General features: G+C 57.0%; 1 protein-coding gene across 11 annotated transcripts; it reads left to right on the top strand.

Moving 5' to 3' along the window:
* Positions 1-995: 995 nt before the first annotated feature.
* Positions 996-11483, top strand: C11H11orf24 (chromosome 11 C11orf24 homolog). Of its 11 annotated transcripts, none has more exons than XM_070564353.1 (6): positions 1340-1501; positions 5325-5525; positions 8101-8237; positions 8453-8531; positions 9129-9299; positions 10050-11483. In XM_070564353.1, exons 5-6 carry the CDS (start codon positions 9224-9226, stop codon positions 11180-11182), a joined length of 1209 nt encoding a protein of 402 aa, XP_070420454.1. In that variant the 5' UTR covers positions 1340-1501; positions 5325-5525; positions 8101-8237; positions 8453-8531; positions 9129-9223; the 3' UTR covers positions 11183-11483. The 11 variants fall into 11 exon arrangements, with proteins under 11 accessions (XP_070420443.1, XP_070420454.1, XP_070420451.1 ...); XM_070564350.1 differs by having other exon boundaries at positions 8411-8531; XM_070564345.1 differs by having other exon boundaries at positions 8349-8531.
* The last annotated feature ends 6456 nt before the right edge of the window (positions 11484-17939 follow it).

Below are 17939 nucleotides of genomic sequence, written 5' to 3'. Positions count from 1 at the left end.
GTATTCTGGACCACCTCAGTAAGATATTTCCATTGTTGTCTGAAACCCATTTTCTAGTAACACCCTAGACTGGGGGTTTGCAAACGTTTTCTGTAAAGGAGCAGGCAGTAAATATTTCAGGTTTTTTGAGGCACACCATCTCTGCTGCAACTACTCAGCTCTGCCCGTGTAGTGCAAAAGCAGCCAGACGACATATAACAAAGAGGTGGAACTGTCTTCCAATAAAACTTTATTTACAAAAGCAGAGGGAGGGCCAGCAGACCCCTGCTCTAGACCATGAGCTCCTTAAGGATGGCTGTGTCTTAGCTTTGTAATTTCAGCCCTAGCAGTAAAAATCGCCTCAATTTTACCAAAGAGGAAGTACTGTGATGCTCAGCAAACCCCCAGCATTGCAGGGTAAATTCCACATGACTTCAAACTAGGAGCTTGAACTGGGTGGTGACAGCTCTCAGTTGCGTTTCAGACACTCCCAGAGCTCACAGCTATGGAGTTGATCCTGTCTTTGCACGCCCTCAAGTTTCTGTGCCTGGTTTACTTGATTAGCTCAGAACCACAGCACAGGTTTTCAGCTGTCTGAAAATAAAGCCTTTCGGTTTATTCCCACGAGACCGTCCTTCACAGGCTTTGGTTTGGACCCGGGGGAACCTGAGAAGGTCTTACACAGATCGGGACTCAGTCACAGAACTAGTACAGTGCAAAGCCCATTTCTAGTTAAAGGCAAGTCCCATACACTTTCCCCTACACTCCACTGTGCCCCATTGTTATCCCACGTCTTACAGGCACAAAACATTTTGTGAGTTTCGTTCCTGCGTCTGTAAAACGGGGGCGAAGAATTAAAATTGCAGAATTAAATTAATGAACCTGCAGGTAGGTCTCTGAACGAACACAGGACTTGCCAAGCTGTAAGCGCTCAAAACACTTGAGCTGCCATCCCCGCTATTCCCCACCACGTGGAGCCCCAGCGCCCGCCCCCAGGGGCTGGATCAAGCCCGAGGGAGGGGGACAGGGATGTGGCAGGGGTCACTCCCTCGGACACCGCCCCCTGCGGCGCCGTCCGGGTACGACTGAGCTCCCCAGGCACAGCCCCGGGGCTCCAAGTCGCCTCAAGGCCACGCGCGCAGGCGGCCGGCCGAGCCCACCACTTCCCACTTCCGCCAGACCCCAGTCCGAAATAGCCGCTTCCGGCCGCGAGCTGGACGGAGCCAGAGCCGCCCCGCGGTGGGCGGGGCCTGAGCTCGGCCACGCCCCCAGCTTCCGGCTCGCAGCTGGCGGAGCCAGGCACCGCCGGGCCGTTCCCGACTCCGGCCGCGGCCGCCCGGCCCCGCCCTCCCGTGACGTCACTTCCGGGGCGGCCCGGGCGGGGCCCCAGCTGGGGTGGCAGCTCCGAGCCGTGCTGGCTGCGGTCCGCGCTGCTCCGCTGCCGGCCACGTCCCCACACCGGACCGCGGGCGCTGCCCCGCCGTGCGAGGGCCGCCGGGCCGCCGCAGGCCTGCCGCGCCCGGTAAGGGACCCGCGCTGCCGTCCGGGGAGCTGTTGTCACGGCTGTCTGAACTGGCTTGGGGCAGAGAGAGGGAGGTAGGGGGCAGGAGGAAGGTGAGTGGGGGCTAGAGAGGCAGAGGAGGTGAATGGGGACAGAAGGAGGGTGAATGTGGGCAGAAGGGACAGAGGAGGTGAATGGGGGTAGGAGAGGCAGAGGAAGTGATTGGGGACAGAAGGAGGGTGAATGTGGGCAGGAGGGACAGAGGAGGTGAATGGGGGCCCGAGAGGCAGAGGAAGAGAATGTGGGCAGGAGGGACAGAGGAGGTGAATGGGGGCCCGAGAGGCAGAGGAAGAGAATGGGGGCAGGAGGGACAGAGGAGATGAATGGGGGCAGGAGAGGCAGAGGAGGTGAATGGGGGCAGGAGAGGCAGAGGAGGAGGTGAATGGGGGCCCGAGTGGCAGAGGAAGAGAATGTGGGCAGGAGGGACAGAGGAGGTGAATGGGGGCCCCAGAGGCAGAGGAAGAGAATGGGGGCAGGAGGGACAGAGGAGATGAATGGGGGCAGGAGAGGCAGAGGCGGGTGTATGTGGACAGAAGAGGCAGAGGAGGAGGTGAATGGGGACAGGAGGGACAGAGGAGGTGAATGGGGGCAGGAGAGGCAGAGGCCGGTGCATGTGGACAGGAGAGGCAGAGGAGGTGAATGGAGGTACAGAGTGCAAGAGGATGAGGACTGGAGGTGAGGAACAGAAGGTGAGAAAGGAATGGAAGGAGTCAGTTGGGCGCTGAGACTCGACTCAGGAGGAGCATGGGTGGGGACTGGAGAGGCAGGAGGAAGGCTGAAGGGGATCCCAAACCAGAGAAGAAGAGGCCCAGGCAGTTCCCAGTTTGGGAGCGGGGGATGGGAAAGTTGGGACACTCCCGAAGGGGTGGGGAACTGAAAAATCTCCCAGGAGGCCAGGACCAGACTGGGCCCTAGGAAGCGTTGCCCTCAAAGAAAGAGTTGGCCCTTTAGGTGACCCAGGCCCTGTCTTCCTAGGAGGAGCTTGTGCATTTCCATCTACCTGCCTGCCTCCTCCATGTGAGTCTGGATGGCTGCTTAGTGTGTACCATTAATTATTAGGCTGATAAGAGGAATCCCCATCCCCCTGGTTTGCCATAAGACGTAAACATCGTGCTTAGAAATCTGCGTACAACAACATGCAGTTATCCCCCCCGCCGAGGAAGCGTCTCTAAAGTTTCAATAAAAATGATGAGGAAAGTATTTAAAATAGAAAATTTCTGCTTATATGCTGGACTTGCCTAATAGGACAAAGGAAATTTACCCACATTGCCAGCAAAAACTACGCCCTTGATCAGCATTTAGCTTTGATACCAAAACTTCCTAGAAGTAAACAGTGTAATTAAGATGACACCCAGTGCTCCTAGTTCCCATCTGTCTCGGGGACCCATCCCTTGGACCACAGGACGATATCTATATATACAAGACCACAAACTTGTGTTCCGTGTGTTCTGATACCAAAGTTCAGCCAGGTGAAGTGTCAAGATAAGCTATCTGTGGTTTGCCCTGTTTCTGCTTCCGCCGTTCTTACTCCTCGGTACGTATAGCTTCTCCAGCTTGGAGTAGGGGCCTGGGCCACACTGCTGCAGAGAAATTATTACTAGCCTGCTGGAATGTGGGAGTGACCCTGGGAGTCCCCTGCCAAGCCTGAGGATTACTTGTGTTGGATCTGAGGAATCTGTCTAAGCCAGAAAAAGGAACTGGGCAACTTGGAGTCTGATTTCATGTAACTTGCACACAGCACCCTGCGTGTAACAAACAGGTTCATCAAAGAGTTAAGAACCAAGCCAAGGTGGGGAACACAAGAAGACAGGAGGTGTCCGGAGGCGTCACAAGGTCCCGGAACAGAAAAGGAGAAGGAAGTTGGCGCCCAGGGCCGCAGTCTGGGGGTGTCTTCCTAATGGAGTGTTGCGTGGCTCAAGGGGGTGCTGCCCCGTCCCTGCAGAACTCGTGGGGAGGTGACCATTGGCAGGGGGACCTCCCAGCGCAGCCTAACCTCCTGCGTCCATCTGCGCTGATGTCGCCCTTAATACTAATGGTTCTTTCTTCCTTGTTCCCCTCCTGCCCCAGGGGTCTCTTTCCTTTACATCTATTATGGTCTGAGGCCTTGATCCACCCAGTCTCCTGCTCCAGATAATAGTGGGAATAACTGGCCAGACCCTCATTTAAGGCTCCCTGAAGCCTTTGCAGGGGAAACTATTATTTTAAATCTTGTTAATGATTTGTCCGTTGTGCGTCAACTTACAAAGATTAGTGTGGGTCCCCACACGTGAATCGTGACATTTAGAATATGCTGTTGGATGGGCTGGCCCCGTGGCCATGTGGTTAAGTTCACGCGCTCTGCTTCGGCAGCCCAGGGTTTCGCTGGTTCAGATCCCAGGCGTGGACATGGCACCGCTCATCGGGCCATGCTGAGACGGCATCCCACATAACACAACCAGAGGCACTCACAACTGGAATACACAACTATGTACTGGGGGGCCTTGGGGAGAAGAGAAAAAAAAGATTGGCAACAGATGTTAGCTCAGGTGCCAATCTTAAAAAAAAAAAAAGAGTGTGCTGTTGGAAAGCAGAGGCAGGACCATACCAGAGAGATGAATTCACGGCACAGCGAGGGCCTGTTCTGGACTCCACACGGCAGCCACTGCCTGTTTCTGTGGGAGCGATCACCACAGAAACAGGGATGGTATCCAGCAGAAGTTTCCTGAAACACTTGTAGGGTTTCCTGACACACTTAAGGAGCTGCTCCCTGTGTGCTCTTGCCTTTGTGTTTGTAACTGTGAGTGTGATTGCACACATGTGTGTGTGTGACTGCATGTGTATGTGTGTGGCAGTGTGCACGTGTGTGTGTGTGTGTGCGCGCCTGTGGGCATTGTGTTAGGGAGTGGGCCCAGGGTGGTCCTCAGGCATCCCCACCTGCTGGCATCTGCCCCTGTAGGAGGTGATGAGCTGTTTCTTTACTCTCCTGAGTTTGGATTAAGAATTCGGCAGTGAGAGAATCATTTGTGCTGGTAACATCTTTGCATTACAATTGCACTCCTGGATTCCTCTAAAGGTTTGCTTGACTGTAGAAAAATGCGTTTCCTGATATGTAGATCGTGAAATTTCTCTCAGTTATTAAAATCTACGTGTGAAACTGTCTCAAGTGAGATTCCTCGGGGCCTGCCTGCCTGGTAGGTCAAAGTACTTGAAGAAAATCAGACATCATTTTCTTTCATCGGAGTCGTTCAGAAATGTTTTACAAAAGTGGTACATGCTTGTAAAAAAGAAACAAAGATATAAAGTAGCAAATGGAACTCACCAGTAACTCCTATCCCTCAGGGATAACCATTATTAACATTCTGGTACAAATCTTTCTAGACGCACGTCTATTTAAACAAAAATTGGATCATGGCGTGTGTACTGGTGTATGACCTGCTTTTTGCACTTAATGATATATGCTGGGCATCTTCCCGTGTCAATAAATAGAAATTTGTGTATTTTTTAGCAGTTGCCATAGTGTTTTATATATGGATGGGACCATAGTTTATGGAAGCATTCCAATTTTTCAGTATTATAAATAACGCCGTGATGGACATCTTTGTAGATCTCTATCTTTGGACATCCGTCCAATTACTTCCTTAGAAGAAATTCCAGCAGCAGAAGAGCGCCACATGACAAGTTTCGGTACATATTGTCATTTCCCAGTATAACGATCTATTGAATGCTGCTGTCTTGGTGTCTCCCTCCTCCCTGGAGGGTTCTCCCCATGCTCTGCCTAAGGAGTGTTTACTCTTTCAAACCCTAGATGCGTCTGTTACCAGAGTGGAGCATCTGCCTGTGTCCCACCTGTGCCACAGAGCATGCCATGGCCTGGGAGTCCTCCACGAAACTGCTGTCACCTCCTGCAAAGCCAGACCTCCCCCGGCGAGGACACGGTGCCCAGCCCGCCGCTCTCCAAGGAGGAAGATGGCCCAGCCTGGGGGCATGCCCTGAGCAGCTGCCTCTGGTGAGCCTGGAGGCCCTGCGGGTGGGGCACCTGCTTGATGATGGGATAGGGAGCCCCGAGAGGGGGCTTTGCAGGGTCAGGGAGGGTCATGGAAAAGGGAAAGACAGCAAGCCCCGAGGGCCAAGCCTTCCATAACCAGGAGGGGCCCAGTCTATGACACTTGACCGTCAGAGGTGGTGCCTCCGGAGGCAGTCCAGGAGGATCGTCCCCTGACTGGAGGGGGTGGGGACCATGTGGTCCTCTTCTGTTTCTATGACAAGTGCCAGTCACCACCAGAGGTTCTCTCTTGGTCTTGTGTCGTAACTCCGAAGTACATGTGGGAGCCCCTCTGGCTGCACAGGCGGAGGGGGTGGAGGAGGCTGTCCTTGAACCAGGAACGAAATGGGCCCTGTCTGTTCCAGGGGGAGGAACTGGAAGGGAAGGAGGAAATCCATTCAGCACATTGGATCAGTTCCTCCCTGCCTCCAACAGCTCTGAAGTTCACTAAAGGGCTAGAGCAGGGCTTGGCAAACTGCAGCCCGTGGCCCAAGTCCTGCCGGCTGCCTGTTTTTGTCAATAAAGTTTTATTGGGACAGAGCCACACCCATCATTTCCATGTGGTCCCCAGATGCTTGTGCGCTACAGCAGCAGCCCTGAGTAACTGACACAGGGAGCGTGTGGCCCACAAAGTCTAAAGTATTTGCTGTCTAGCTCTTTACAGAAAAAGCTTGCCAACCCTGCCCTAGTGAGGGGGTGGCGGAAGCCCTAAGGACTGGGGGGCATTCAGGAAGCCCCCGTCACAACCTCCCACCCCAGCAGACCCCAGATCCAGGCTCAGACACGAGGAGCACGTTGGGCTCAGTGGTGGTGGCATAGAGGTGACTGGCCAAAGAGAGCCGCTGAAATCCCGGTCTCCACCGAGAGCCCAGCTGCATCGCTTCAGCTGACGGCCAGTGGGAGTTCTCTGTGCCTCACAACTTGCAGCCTCAGTTCTTCCCTCTCTTGATACTGGTCTGTTTCTTCTCGCCCCACCCCACCCCCACTTGTTTCTGCGAGAACAAAGAATGCCTTTTGCATTCTAGAAAACAGATGCAAAGCTATGCTTTGGAGGGCTGAGTAAATTTTCTAAACCTGTAAGACACCAGGACCATTTTGGAGGGCAAGTGCGGCCTGAAGCTAGACTAAAGCTGGTGACTCTTGGAAAGGGATCGGAAGCATCAGGGAATATGTGCCAGCCTTCCAGAAGCGTTTGTGCTCAAAGGGGTTTTTCCAGTCATGGGCCACTGACAGGAGATAGAAAGGCACCAGGTGACCTCCCTCTGGACATCCCTTTATGCTGCACAGGGGCTGTTTCTCTGTAGCTCCCAGCAGGGCTGGAAGTGCTTTGTGGGGTCGGCTGTGACTAAGCCAGGCGCCGGGCTGGGCACTGCAGGTATTTCACGTGCCCGGGACGGGTGGGAGCCTCGGGGAGAGCCTGGCGGGGGCGGGATGTTGAAGGCTGCCTCGGCCGTGTTAGGGAGTTTCGGGGTTACCCTGGGATAGTAAGGGGTTTAAGCAGTGGAGGCGGCCAGCTTTGTGGGTATAAGGATGTTTCTGGCAGCTGTGGGGTGGGAGGGGGATCAGGGCCAGGATGGAGGTGACTGTTAGGGCTGATGGAGGACAGCAAGCCTGCCCGGGTCACCAGGGGCAGCCTGGCTCGAGGGTCACGGAAGCAGCAATCAGCGTCTGGGCCCGGAGGCGTTGTTCAGGACGTCTTCATCCAGGGTGACTTGAGGGCTCCCCTCCGTGACGTTCTGTGGAACATAGGAACTTCCCCGTGAGGGCCAGTGGAAGGGCTGAAGGCCCGGGGTGTCTTCAGGCAGGACTGATTTTGGAGGCCCCCTCAGGAGTCCCATTCTCGTCGCCTGCCCTCAGGCTCCCAGCAGGCCTGTGCTCTGCCTGCCCTGTACCCGTTGAGTGTTTAGTTAGGGGGCTCACCGTGACTGCATGTGGCCGGGGTATTGTCCGGAGAGGGCCTGGGCCTCGAGGCAGCCTCATGGGATTCAGGGGCTTGGATGGGGCCGAGGACAGGATCAGGGAGCACCCAGGACCAGCAGGGCATGACGCGATGGGATGTGTGAGACCACCTGGCCCCTCAGCTCCCCATCGCACTCCTGTGGCAAGAGACCCCCGCCTGCCGGCCTACAGGAGGGACCAGGGGTGAGTGTGGGGAGACCCCTGTGCACTTGGGAAACTGGCTCTGGCTGAACCCAGTCCACATCCTGCCGAGGCTCAGCCGTGGTGGCATCTCTGGAAGTTTCTGTAGTCACACTGTTGCCCCTGCCGACACCTCAGCTTCTGCAATCAGGTCCTCTCAGCCCACCCTCTGTCTCTCACAGGAGCACCCCTTCATGGAGTCCCTCAGCCTCCTCCAGCCTTGTCCCCTCCTGCCTCGTCGCTGGGCTCCTTTCATGCCCACCCCCTCGCTTACCCCTCCCGCTGGAGCATCTCCCTGCATTTGTCACACCCCTGCCTCAGGCCTGCAGGGGCTCCCATCCCCGCCCCCCTCAATCCAAACTGCCCTGTGGTGGCCCGCCTGTCTCTAGTCTAATTCCAGGTCTCACCGTACTGTCCCTTGGCCTCCGGCCCTGCTCTTGGCATCTGCTGCTCTGTCCCACTCGCCTCCCTCAGCCCTTCTCCACCAGGCAGATCCCAGCCATCGTTCAGATCGTGGCCCAGGTCTCGCTTTCCCAGGTAACCTTCGCTGGCACCCCCACCCACCCACCCACTGGTTGAATTCAGTGCCTCCTCTGGGCCTCTACAGCACCCTGTCCTCCACCCCCCACCTTTGGGGTCTCCACACAGAGGACTGGCCTCCAGTTACCCTTCAAAGCCTGCCAGGGTGCCATCTCTTCCCTGCTTCCCAGCACTGAGTCACGCCTCTGCTCCACGCTTGCGCCCGCTTGCAGTGACCTCTTTTCTGTGTCTCCCGCTGGATGGCCAACTCCTGGAGGAGGGACTTGTGTGGCTTTCGTCTTTTTCTCCTAGGTGCGCTGCCTGGCACGTGAGCAGACACTCAGGAAACACTGGATGAATGGGAGGGTGGGTGGGTAGGTGGATGATGGATGGGTGGATGGATGATGGATAGACGGATGGGGTGGGTGGATAGATAGATGGGTGATGGATGGATGGACGATGACTGGCTGGCTAAGTGGCATCTCCCTTGTGAAAGTTGTCATCAGCCGTGACAGGGTGCACAGTAGTGCATAAGGCCTGATTTGCATCCTGCAGACCATGGGAAATGTCCAGGAGGAAAACTTGGCTGATCTTGGTGTTGGGAAGGCCTTGGCCCTTCTCTCCTGCTCTTTCAGACTCTGAACTCTAGGGTGGGGCGGTGAACGCGTCTGGAGGTTGAGGCGTATAGTGGAACTGGGGCAAGAAGTGCTTTAAACTCATCCGCTGCAGGCACTGGGCTGATGGCTGAGCCGCCATGGCCGAGACACGGTGCGCTCTCCCTGGACACCAGGCCTATGTTTGCACCCAGGACCCTGGCAGCCCTCAAAGCAGGCACAGGGCTGGGCCCAGGGCCCAGGCCCCAGGAAGGGCTGTACGTTACTGACCAGGCACCTTCTTTCTTGAGCACAGATCCGTTGGCCGAGCAGTAGGGAATTGTGAGGCTGAGGAGCGGCTAGCTGGGAGCCTCAGGGACCGCCCAGCCTGGCTCCCGGCTCACCCGCAAGATGTGGACAGCCCTTGTGCTTGTTTGGATTTCCTCCTGGTCCTTATCTGAAAGCCAAACGACATCCCAGGAGCCACGTAAGTGAGGGAAAGCTGCGTGATTACTGGGCAGGCCCACAGTGGCCCCAAAGCACCCTGAGCCTGAGGGGTGTCTGTGAGCCAGGCCGGTGATTCAGGAGCCCTGGAGCTCCCCGGTTGCTGGGCTGGGAAGGGTGGTCAGGCCAAGCTTCTCCAGGGCCAGCGTGGGTCAGAGCCCCCAACAGGACCGGGCATCTGAGCCCTGAGAGGCTCACTGGGCTGGCCCTGCAGAATTTCCTTTCTTCTGTGAACCCAGTCTTCACTGGGGAGTGCGTCCATTCATCCATCAGATGTTTAATTGCACTGCTACTCTGTGCCAGGCGCTGTTCGTCTCAGGAGTTCCTCCTGCGCATCCTTTCAGAAAGCCAGGAAGTCTTTTTGTGGTGGTGTCACTATGTGGGGGACGATTTGTCTGCTTTGTCAACCCGGGTGTGTGTTTGATGGGGTTTTTTTAATGGTGAATCACACCCGCGATGTGAGATTTTTCACTCTGATGTTAGGAGAATTGAATCAAAGAGTAAAGCTCTGAAGCCTTCGATGGGCTTGGGCTTCAGAGTTTTAAAATCAAGGTGCCAGGAGCAGTGGCAGGCGTGTGCGGTGAGAAGCTGAGAGGGAAACGTGTTTGCACGTCCCCTCCTCCCTTCGCCCTGGGCCGAGAGGAGAGGCGGGCTGGGAATTCAGACGATGGCCGAGTGACCCACCTGCACAGGACTGAAAGTGATTGTGTCTTTCTCTCCTTCTGACTTCAAGGGTCCGTAGACCTCAACAGGATGTTGGAAAATTCAGTCGGCAACAGTACGTTTCAGGAAACAATTTCGAGAGTCTTTAATAAAACTTCTGAAAGAATGACTGTGGTGACACCTTCTCCTGTCACGTTGACCAAAGGGACTTTGGTGGTTGACCCCACCTCTCCTGCAGTCACAGCAACAACAACACATAGGACAGGTGTGGGCACTCCGGTGACTGCAGAAGGTACCCCTGACCGGGCAGCCTCCGGGGTGCCCAGCCCGCCCAGTGCTGTGTCTGCGGGGCCCGCTCCGTCCGCCCCTGCTGCTCTGAGCACCCCGCATGCTCAGGCATCCCGCAGCGGCACAGCGCCAGGAGCAGCCACTCTGACAACACAGGCCATGGGCACGCAGACTGCTGCTGTGACCACGGCAGGGATGCTCAGCCCGCAGGGCACGCACAGTCCTGAGCCCACGTCTGGCCCTTCCACAGCCATCCCTGTGTCCTCCTTGAGTCCCCACGCCCCTAACGTGTCCACACAAGGCCCCAGCATCCCGGCGTCGACAACCGGGCCTGTGGCTGACACAACAAGCAGGCCCACACCCACCCTCTCCAATGCCACCGCAGAGCCCACGCCCACCTCCATGGCTCCTCCATCCGTGACAGCGGTGACAGCCACCACCAAGCCACAAGCCGAGGAGCCAGCTGCCAGCACAGTGCCAGCACCTGTACCTCACAGGAGCCCCACTCCTGAGGTGGAGGCCACGTCTTCCATGACACAGCCAGGCACTGCTCCGTCTGCCCGGGGGCCCACAGGGCCAGGCACACCCCAGACACCGGAGCAGGTCGAGCCTGAATCCACCCCTGGTACTGCGTCTGCCGGGCCAACGCCCGGGAGCTCAGGGGACTCGAGGATGCCGGCCACGGACTCGTGCCAGCTCAGCACCCAAGGCCAGTACTTGGTGGTCTCCACCAAGCCCCTCACCCTATCCTCGGTGAACAAAAGTCTGCTGTTGGCCGTGCTGCTGTTTGGGGTGACCCTGTTCATCACTGTCTTGGTTCTGTTCGCCCTGCAAGCCTACGAGAGCTACAAGAAAAAGGACTACACGCAGGTGGACTATCTCATCAACGGCATGTACGCAGACTCAGAAATGTAGGAGGGGCGGCCCGCGGGCTCTGGCGGGCCCTGGACGGCTGGCCCGTCCCTCCTCCCATTCTGCCCCTGAGACCAAACTAAGTGCTTCCGAATTCTTTGGTGCAATTTAGGAGATAGGCCAGATGCTTAAACATGTTTCATTGCTGTCCTTTTAATTCCATGATCACTAAAGAGTCGCTGCTTTTTTCATAATTATTTTTGTAAACGAGCGCATTGCCGGGGCAGGTGGCGATTCCGCCTCGGGGCGGGCGGCGGGTGTGGCTCCCGACCAGAATTAAAGCAATGACCGCTTTCCCCCTTCAGGCCGTGTCTCCCCATTTGTGTCGGCCTTGTCCTGCCCACCATCGTGCTGGGGAGAAATTTCGAGATGCGTGTGATGGAGTTTGTCTTTGTGAATGTTAATCCAACGCAAGGCCCTGGGGGTCCATGGGGTCTGGGCTGCTTTCCCGGGCTTCGCTCTTATGCCCAGCCCTGCTGTGCCCTCGACGGGAGAGCTCCAGCCTGGGGGTCTCTGGCCCACGTGGACACGGAGCCCCTCCTCTGACCCGCCTTTTTCTGGACTGTTAGGTGGTGAGCCCGATTTGGGCATGAAGGAGCTGGATCCAACATAAACCACACGTGAGCACACGGTATAGCCGGATCAGCCTGGACCTGCTCAGACTGAGCTCTCCGTGACCCTGCACAGCTCAGGCTGTGCACTCGCCTCACGGAAACCCAACAGGGTCACGCGGCGGGATGGTCATTGCTAGCACCTTGCCCCAGGTCACCCTGGAGCCCCGGGGAGCCCCAGGCCCGAGCGAGCCCACCGCCCTCTCTCCCTAGCAGGACGGTTGCCCTGGGTTCCAGGCCCTGTGTCCCAAACAGCCCTCAGAGCCAACACTGCGCTTGTCATGTGCCAACTGTTGTCCTATACTTAATGCATGTGACTCATTTAGGCTCCCTCGACCTCAGGAGATCATTTTAAAGGCAGGGCCACTGAGGCACAGAAAAGACGTAACACCCACTAAGGGCTAGAGTCAAGATTAAACCCAGCTCTTTACCTGCTTTGCTTTACCACCTGCCCGGTGAGCTTGACCTTACGGCCAGAGAGCAGGTAGGCAGACACCTAAAGCCGTGTTCCCAGGCCGGGTGTGCAGCTGCTAGCTGTGTGACCTGGAGCAAGTGTGGGATGTTCTGGGCTCAGTTTCTTCCTCCGTGAAGTGGGGAGACAGTAACATCTGTCACAGACCCACAGCATGGTGCCTGGCCCAAATCAGGCAGAGGAGTCGACTCTTGCTTCTCAGCTGCTCTCAACCCTGGGGAAGAGGCCGTTTTTGTCTGGAGTCCCGTTTCTCCATCACCGAGATCTCCCTGAGCCAGGCTGGGTGTCCAGCTGCTGCTTTTTTTTTTTTTTTTTTTTAAAGATTGGCACCTGAGCAAACATCTGTTGCCAATCTTTTTTTTCTTCTACTTCTCCCCAAACCCCCCAGTACATAGTTGTATATTCTAGTTGCATCCCCTTCTGGTTGTGCCATGTCGGATGAAGCCTCAGCATGGCCTGATGAGCAGCGCTGGGTCCACACCCAGGATCTGAACCCGTGAAACCCTGGGCCGCTGAAGCAGTGTGCCAACTTAACCACCCTGCCACGGGGCCGGCCCCTCCAGCTTCTCTTAAATTCTGCCTCCCCTGGAAAAGATTTCAAATGACCCCTAATAAAAGACAAAGATAGTGAACTCCCAAACTGTTTGAAATAATATAAGAGCCGAGGGTGGAGAAATACACAGAGCACGCGGAGAGGATCAGAGCCTCCGCACGGCCCTCACCTGTCTGCTGGCTCTGTCCGGGGTGGCCTCACCTGTCCTTCCTCACTGGTTGGTCCGGCAGGCCCAGCAGCCCCCTTTCCTTCCTCAAGCCTCGGCCTGTCTCTGAGCCATGCTGTGTGTCCCCACAGCTGGGCTCCAACCAGCCTGTGTCCTTTTGTCTCTCTCTTCCCTAGTGGACACCGTCACACACCTGAGCCCATGGGCGCGCGTGATCACAGGTGCTGGCCCTGCCGTGGCTAGGGAGGTGTCACCCTCCCTGTCCTGGGCTCCAGGCCAGCTTGCAGCATTGTCCTCGAGTCTGAGGGACAGGCAGCTCTGCGTACCAGGGAGGAGAGCCGGGGGGCTTGAGACGGTGCCGTTTCCTCCTCCACCATCGTCACCCCGGTGGCCTGGGCTGGGCCTGGCCTGTGAACAGACAGCCCCACACCTTGGCTGATTGGGTCTCACCCAAGAGAGCCAGAGCCCTGGACCCAGGCCTCAGAGGATGTTCCCACACACTGGGTGCCTTTTTTCCATTCCGGGGAGATAGGGCAAGGGGCAACCCCCAGGGCTGGCTTTCCTCCTCAGCTTGTGACCAGGGACCTCTGCCTGACACTCCCACATCAAGGAACAGGGCTGTGGGGTGTCCCAGGGCCTGCCTGTCCCCCTGCCCTAGACAGGGACTCCAGGTCCTTTCATCCCCTCCACCTCCCTCCCTGGGGGTCCCATTCCCCACCAGCCACTGTCATTTTGGCTCCCCTGGTGGGCCACAAATTCCTAACATCCAAGGCCGAGCTCAGCGTCGGCCGCGAGATTGTGTGTGGCCCTAAGGGTTCTTCCTAAAACCAATGGCATCATTGCTTACCTGAGCTAGAAACCCATGCTCCATCCTTGAGGCCAGTCGACCACCCTAAATATTCCTTTTAGGGGGCCACTCCCCCCTGCCTGGGGTTCTGCCACCCACTGCCAGCTCTGACCTAGCTGTCCCCCACCCTGCAGCCAGGCACCCCTCAAACAGAAACCTGAGCCCACCATTCCTGCCAAGAGCCCTTCCCGGGAGAAAGGCCACAGTGCTCTGCCTGGCATTCCAGGCCAGGGCCGACCCTTCCAGTGGGTGCTGGCTGAGGAGCACGAGGGACAGAGCCCGTCTCAAGAAAGCCCAGGAGATGGCGAGCACGGAGAGCCCTTCCATGCAGGCCTGTCCAGATCCGGGGGGCCGCAGGTCTGAGCCCGGCCTGTCCCCTGCCCTGGAGGCCTCCAGACTGCATGAGCTGGGCAGCTGTTCTGGCCTGCAGGAAAGTCCCATTCGGCATCAGTTTCTCAGGCGTCTGTTGAGCCCATTGTTTGCCAGCCAACTGGGGATTCAGAGATGAAGCTGCCCGCCCCTGACCCTCAGGAACTCGTGGTGTGGTGGGTGGGACATGAGGAGCACAATGAAGAAGGTACGAGGTGGGCACACGGAAGGCACCTGACCCGCCTGGGGGCTCAGGGAGGGCTGCCTGGTGGAGGGGACTCACAGCCTCTCTCTCCTGGGTGCTTTGCTCCAGCAGCAGCGGCTGTGGTTGGTTCAGTGCCCAGAGCAACACTGGCACACGGGAGGAGTGGGGTCCCCATCCAATGGGTGAGAGTCTGAATGGAAGGTTCCAGAAAGCCAAGGTGGAAGTGAGACTCAGATTTGGGGCTTGGCCCCTGAGTAAATCCAGGCACAGGAAGACCAAGCCGCTTGCCCAAGGTCACCCTCCAAGCGAGTGGCAGGACAGGATTCACTCCAGGTCTGTCTGTCTCTCTGCAGATGTTGGCCGTGGAGCCAGAGCACAGGCCGCCGGGGGCCCCTCCGAACACCGGGCACACAGCTGGTTTCCTCTGGGACAGGCCTGCATCCTCAGGCGAAGGAAGTCCAAGGGCTCCCCCTGGCGGCCGAGGCTCCCTCCCGCCTCCCTCCCTCCCCCTGGGTGAGGTGCCCTCCACCCCGCCATGCTCACCCACCCCCAACTTGCCCTGGGGAACCCTCCAGCCCAGCTCCCCGGGCACCAGGCAGCTTCCTGGTTCCCCCACCATGGAATTCTTCCCGCCCATTTGGTGTTCCTAGACCAGGTCTCTTCTGCTGTGGGAGGGAACATTCTAGATGGAATTCTATCCTTTGTGCCTGTCACTGTCTCCTTGCCAGAGGGAAGTCACAAGTTCAAGGAGAATGTGGGAAACTCACGGGCCCCTCAGCTTCTGTCCAGAACTGACAAGCCAAGTCCGCCCTCAGCCGCAATTTTTCCATCTACAACTTTGCTTGAAAACAGGGGGACCAAACTTTATCCAGCACGGGAAGAGAGACTAGCTGATATTTTTTGAGCACTTACTATGCACCAGGTTCAAGCGCCTTCGAGCTAGCATCTCATTTAACTATCTCAGACTACATCTTCCTGCTCCTCCACCCCTGCCCGCAACTTGTCCTCCACTCAGCAGCCAGAGGACATTTTAAAAACATAAGCCAGATCTTAACACTCCCCCGCCTAGATCCCACCCATGGTTTCTCCCTGCGATTAGGAAAACAATCACGACACGTGGACTGAGAGCATGTGTGGCCAGTGGGAGGCACTCATGAACAGTCAGGGAAATGGGGGATCCGGGCAGAGGGACCAGCCAACGCGGAGCCGCAGGACAGAGAGAAGCCCTGCGGGTGTGGGCAGCAGAAGGGCGGGGGGGGGGGGGGGGGTGGGGGGGGGCGGCGGGGAGTGGAAGAGACAGGCCAGGCCGGGAGCAGGGACACGGGCCTGCGTGGAGCAGGGTGAGGAGGTGGAGGCCCAGGAGGGTTTTAAGCAGAGGGACAACATCATCTGACTTAGAGTTTAAAAGTTATTTCATTGCACGGAAGTATTTACAGATGAAGTGGTGTGCTGTCTGGGGGGCCCGAGGGGAGGGGACCGGGGAGGCACAGCAGATGGTTCCTATGCTGGCCGTTGGAGGTGGTTGGTGGGTCCATCGGTCTGATATCCTGTCCTCTCTATGTTTGTGTGTGTCTGGCAATTTCCACCATCAAAAGTTAAAAAGAGAAAGGAAAGGACGGGTAGAGTTTAAGTCTCTTAAGTAAATGGTGCTTCTGATTGCGACATGGAGGGCGGGTTGGGGCCAGTGCTCAGGGACCCAGCTGGAGGCAGCTCAGTTGTCAGGGGAGCACTGATGTGGCTGTGTCCGCACAGATGGAGAGAAGCCGATGAACTTGGGGACACGTTTTGGAAGCTGAGTCAACAGGGCTTTCACTCTTTCTTTTTACACACACCGCACACGCACAGAGCGGAAGCCAGGATGATCCCTACGTTTTTGGCTTAGGAACTGGGATGGCGGTGGTGTCATTTCCTGGGGGGAGGGGACAGTGAACCCTATTCTCAGTGCTTGCACGTTAATTCATTCAATCTTTCCTACAACCCCTTGAGACAGTACTCTCGTTATCATCATCACCCCCAGCTTGCAGAGGGGAAACTGAGGCCTGGAAGATTACTGACCCCGCCCGGGGTCACACAGCTGGTAGGCAGCAGAGCCGGATTCACGGCCAGGGACTCCACCCCGGCTTGCGCGCTCTCACCACTAGGTTCCACTGCCTCCTGATGGGAGGATGTGGGAGGATTTGGGGCGTGGGGGGCAGGAAATCAAGAGTTTTGTGGATGTGTTAAGGCTGAGACGTCTGTTAGGTGTCAGGAGGGCATGGGATACCAGTCTGAAGTTCAGGAAGGTCCCCATGGGAGAGAGTAATCGGGAGCCCTCAGCACAGACATGGTCGGAGGAGAGAGGGGAGGGGAACCAGGAGAGCAGCCCGGGAGCAGCCAGGGCTCAGATGCGCGCGGAGGAGGAGAGAGAAAGCACATCTCCTTCCGCCAGGAGAGTGTGGCACCCTGGGGTCCGAGAGAAGGGGCAGTTTTGAGAAGGAGGACACGGACAACTCTTTTGGATGCTGCTGAGGTCCAGACAAGAAAGGGGCAAAGGAGTGGCTGCTTATTTAGGCCAGACTGACGTGCCAGGTGGGCCGAGAAAGGCAGGCCGGGGAGCAAGTGGCCAGTGACCACAGACAACAAATCCTAGAGGTTTTTCAGGGGACACGGGGGGTGGGGGTGGGGACAGGATAGTGGGTGGAGGTGGACAGGGGACCAAGAAGGATTTTTTTAAAATAGAGATCCTCGAGCTTATTAATTTGTTGATGGGAATAGGGAGCAGAGAGGGAGAAACTGTTGATGAAGGACAGGAAGAGGAAGAATTGGGGCAGCAAAGTCCTTAAGAAGGCGCAGGGAAGGGCTTCAGCCCAGAACAGCATTTCACTGCCCGCCCACATGGTGGGAAATACTATTATGCCCATTTCCAGATGGGGAAACTGAGGGCAGAGAGGTCAGAGGACTTGCCCAAGGCCACACATAGGTAAGGGCTGAGCCAGGCTTTCAGTCCAGTCCATCTGACTCCAAAACCCACACTCCCACCGCCGATTGACCCAAAGCACCAGATTTGCTCCCACGGGGCTGCCACACGCCTGTGGGCCAGTCTGGTGTTCTCGGTGAATAAGCTCACGGTGCCCCAGGAACAGGCACACAGCAGGCTTGGTGCCACCTCGCTGACTGCGGTTTTACGCAGTGTGACAGGGTGCTGCACGAGGGAAGCAGGCACAAAGATGTGCAGGTGAGCAGAGAGGAACCACAAAGGGCGCCACAACCGGGGGGGGGGGGGGGGGCCCAGTGCGTGAGGTCTGAGGGCCCTGTGAATGGAAATGTGCAAAAGAGGAAGACCCCGCCCCAGCCTCTCGCCTTCCGCCTGAATCTTTGGGAGACCCCCAGCTCAGCATCTGTCAGAGCCCCCAGAGAACAAGTCCATAAGCCTTGAGTAGTTCTTTGTCTCGGGCAACCTTTGATTGCAAGGAACAGAAACCTCGGGCCTTCCCGGAGAAACAGGGATTTGTCACAAAGCTAGAGAAGCCAGGACTCATGGAAGCTGTGCTCTCCACT

The sequence above is a fragment of the Equus przewalskii genome, chromosome 11 (assembly GCF_037783145.1).
Source record: "Equus przewalskii isolate Varuska chromosome 11, EquPr2, whole genome shotgun sequence".
Classification (NCBI taxonomy): Eukaryota; Metazoa; Chordata; class Mammalia; order Perissodactyla; family Equidae; genus Equus; species Equus przewalskii.
This window is presented reverse-complemented; position numbering and strand designations above follow the sequence as displayed.

Excerpts from the sequence above, each read along its gene's own strand:
- C11H11orf24 (XM_070564342.1), top strand. The coding sequence starts at position 9,224 with ATGTGGACAGCCCTTGTGCTTGTTTGGATTTCCTCCTGGTCCTTATCT. Across the intron at positions 9,300-10,049 it reads AACGACATCCCAGGAGCCAC|GGTCCGTAGACCTCAACAGG; the intron begins GTAAGTGAGGGA and ends TCTGACTTCAAG.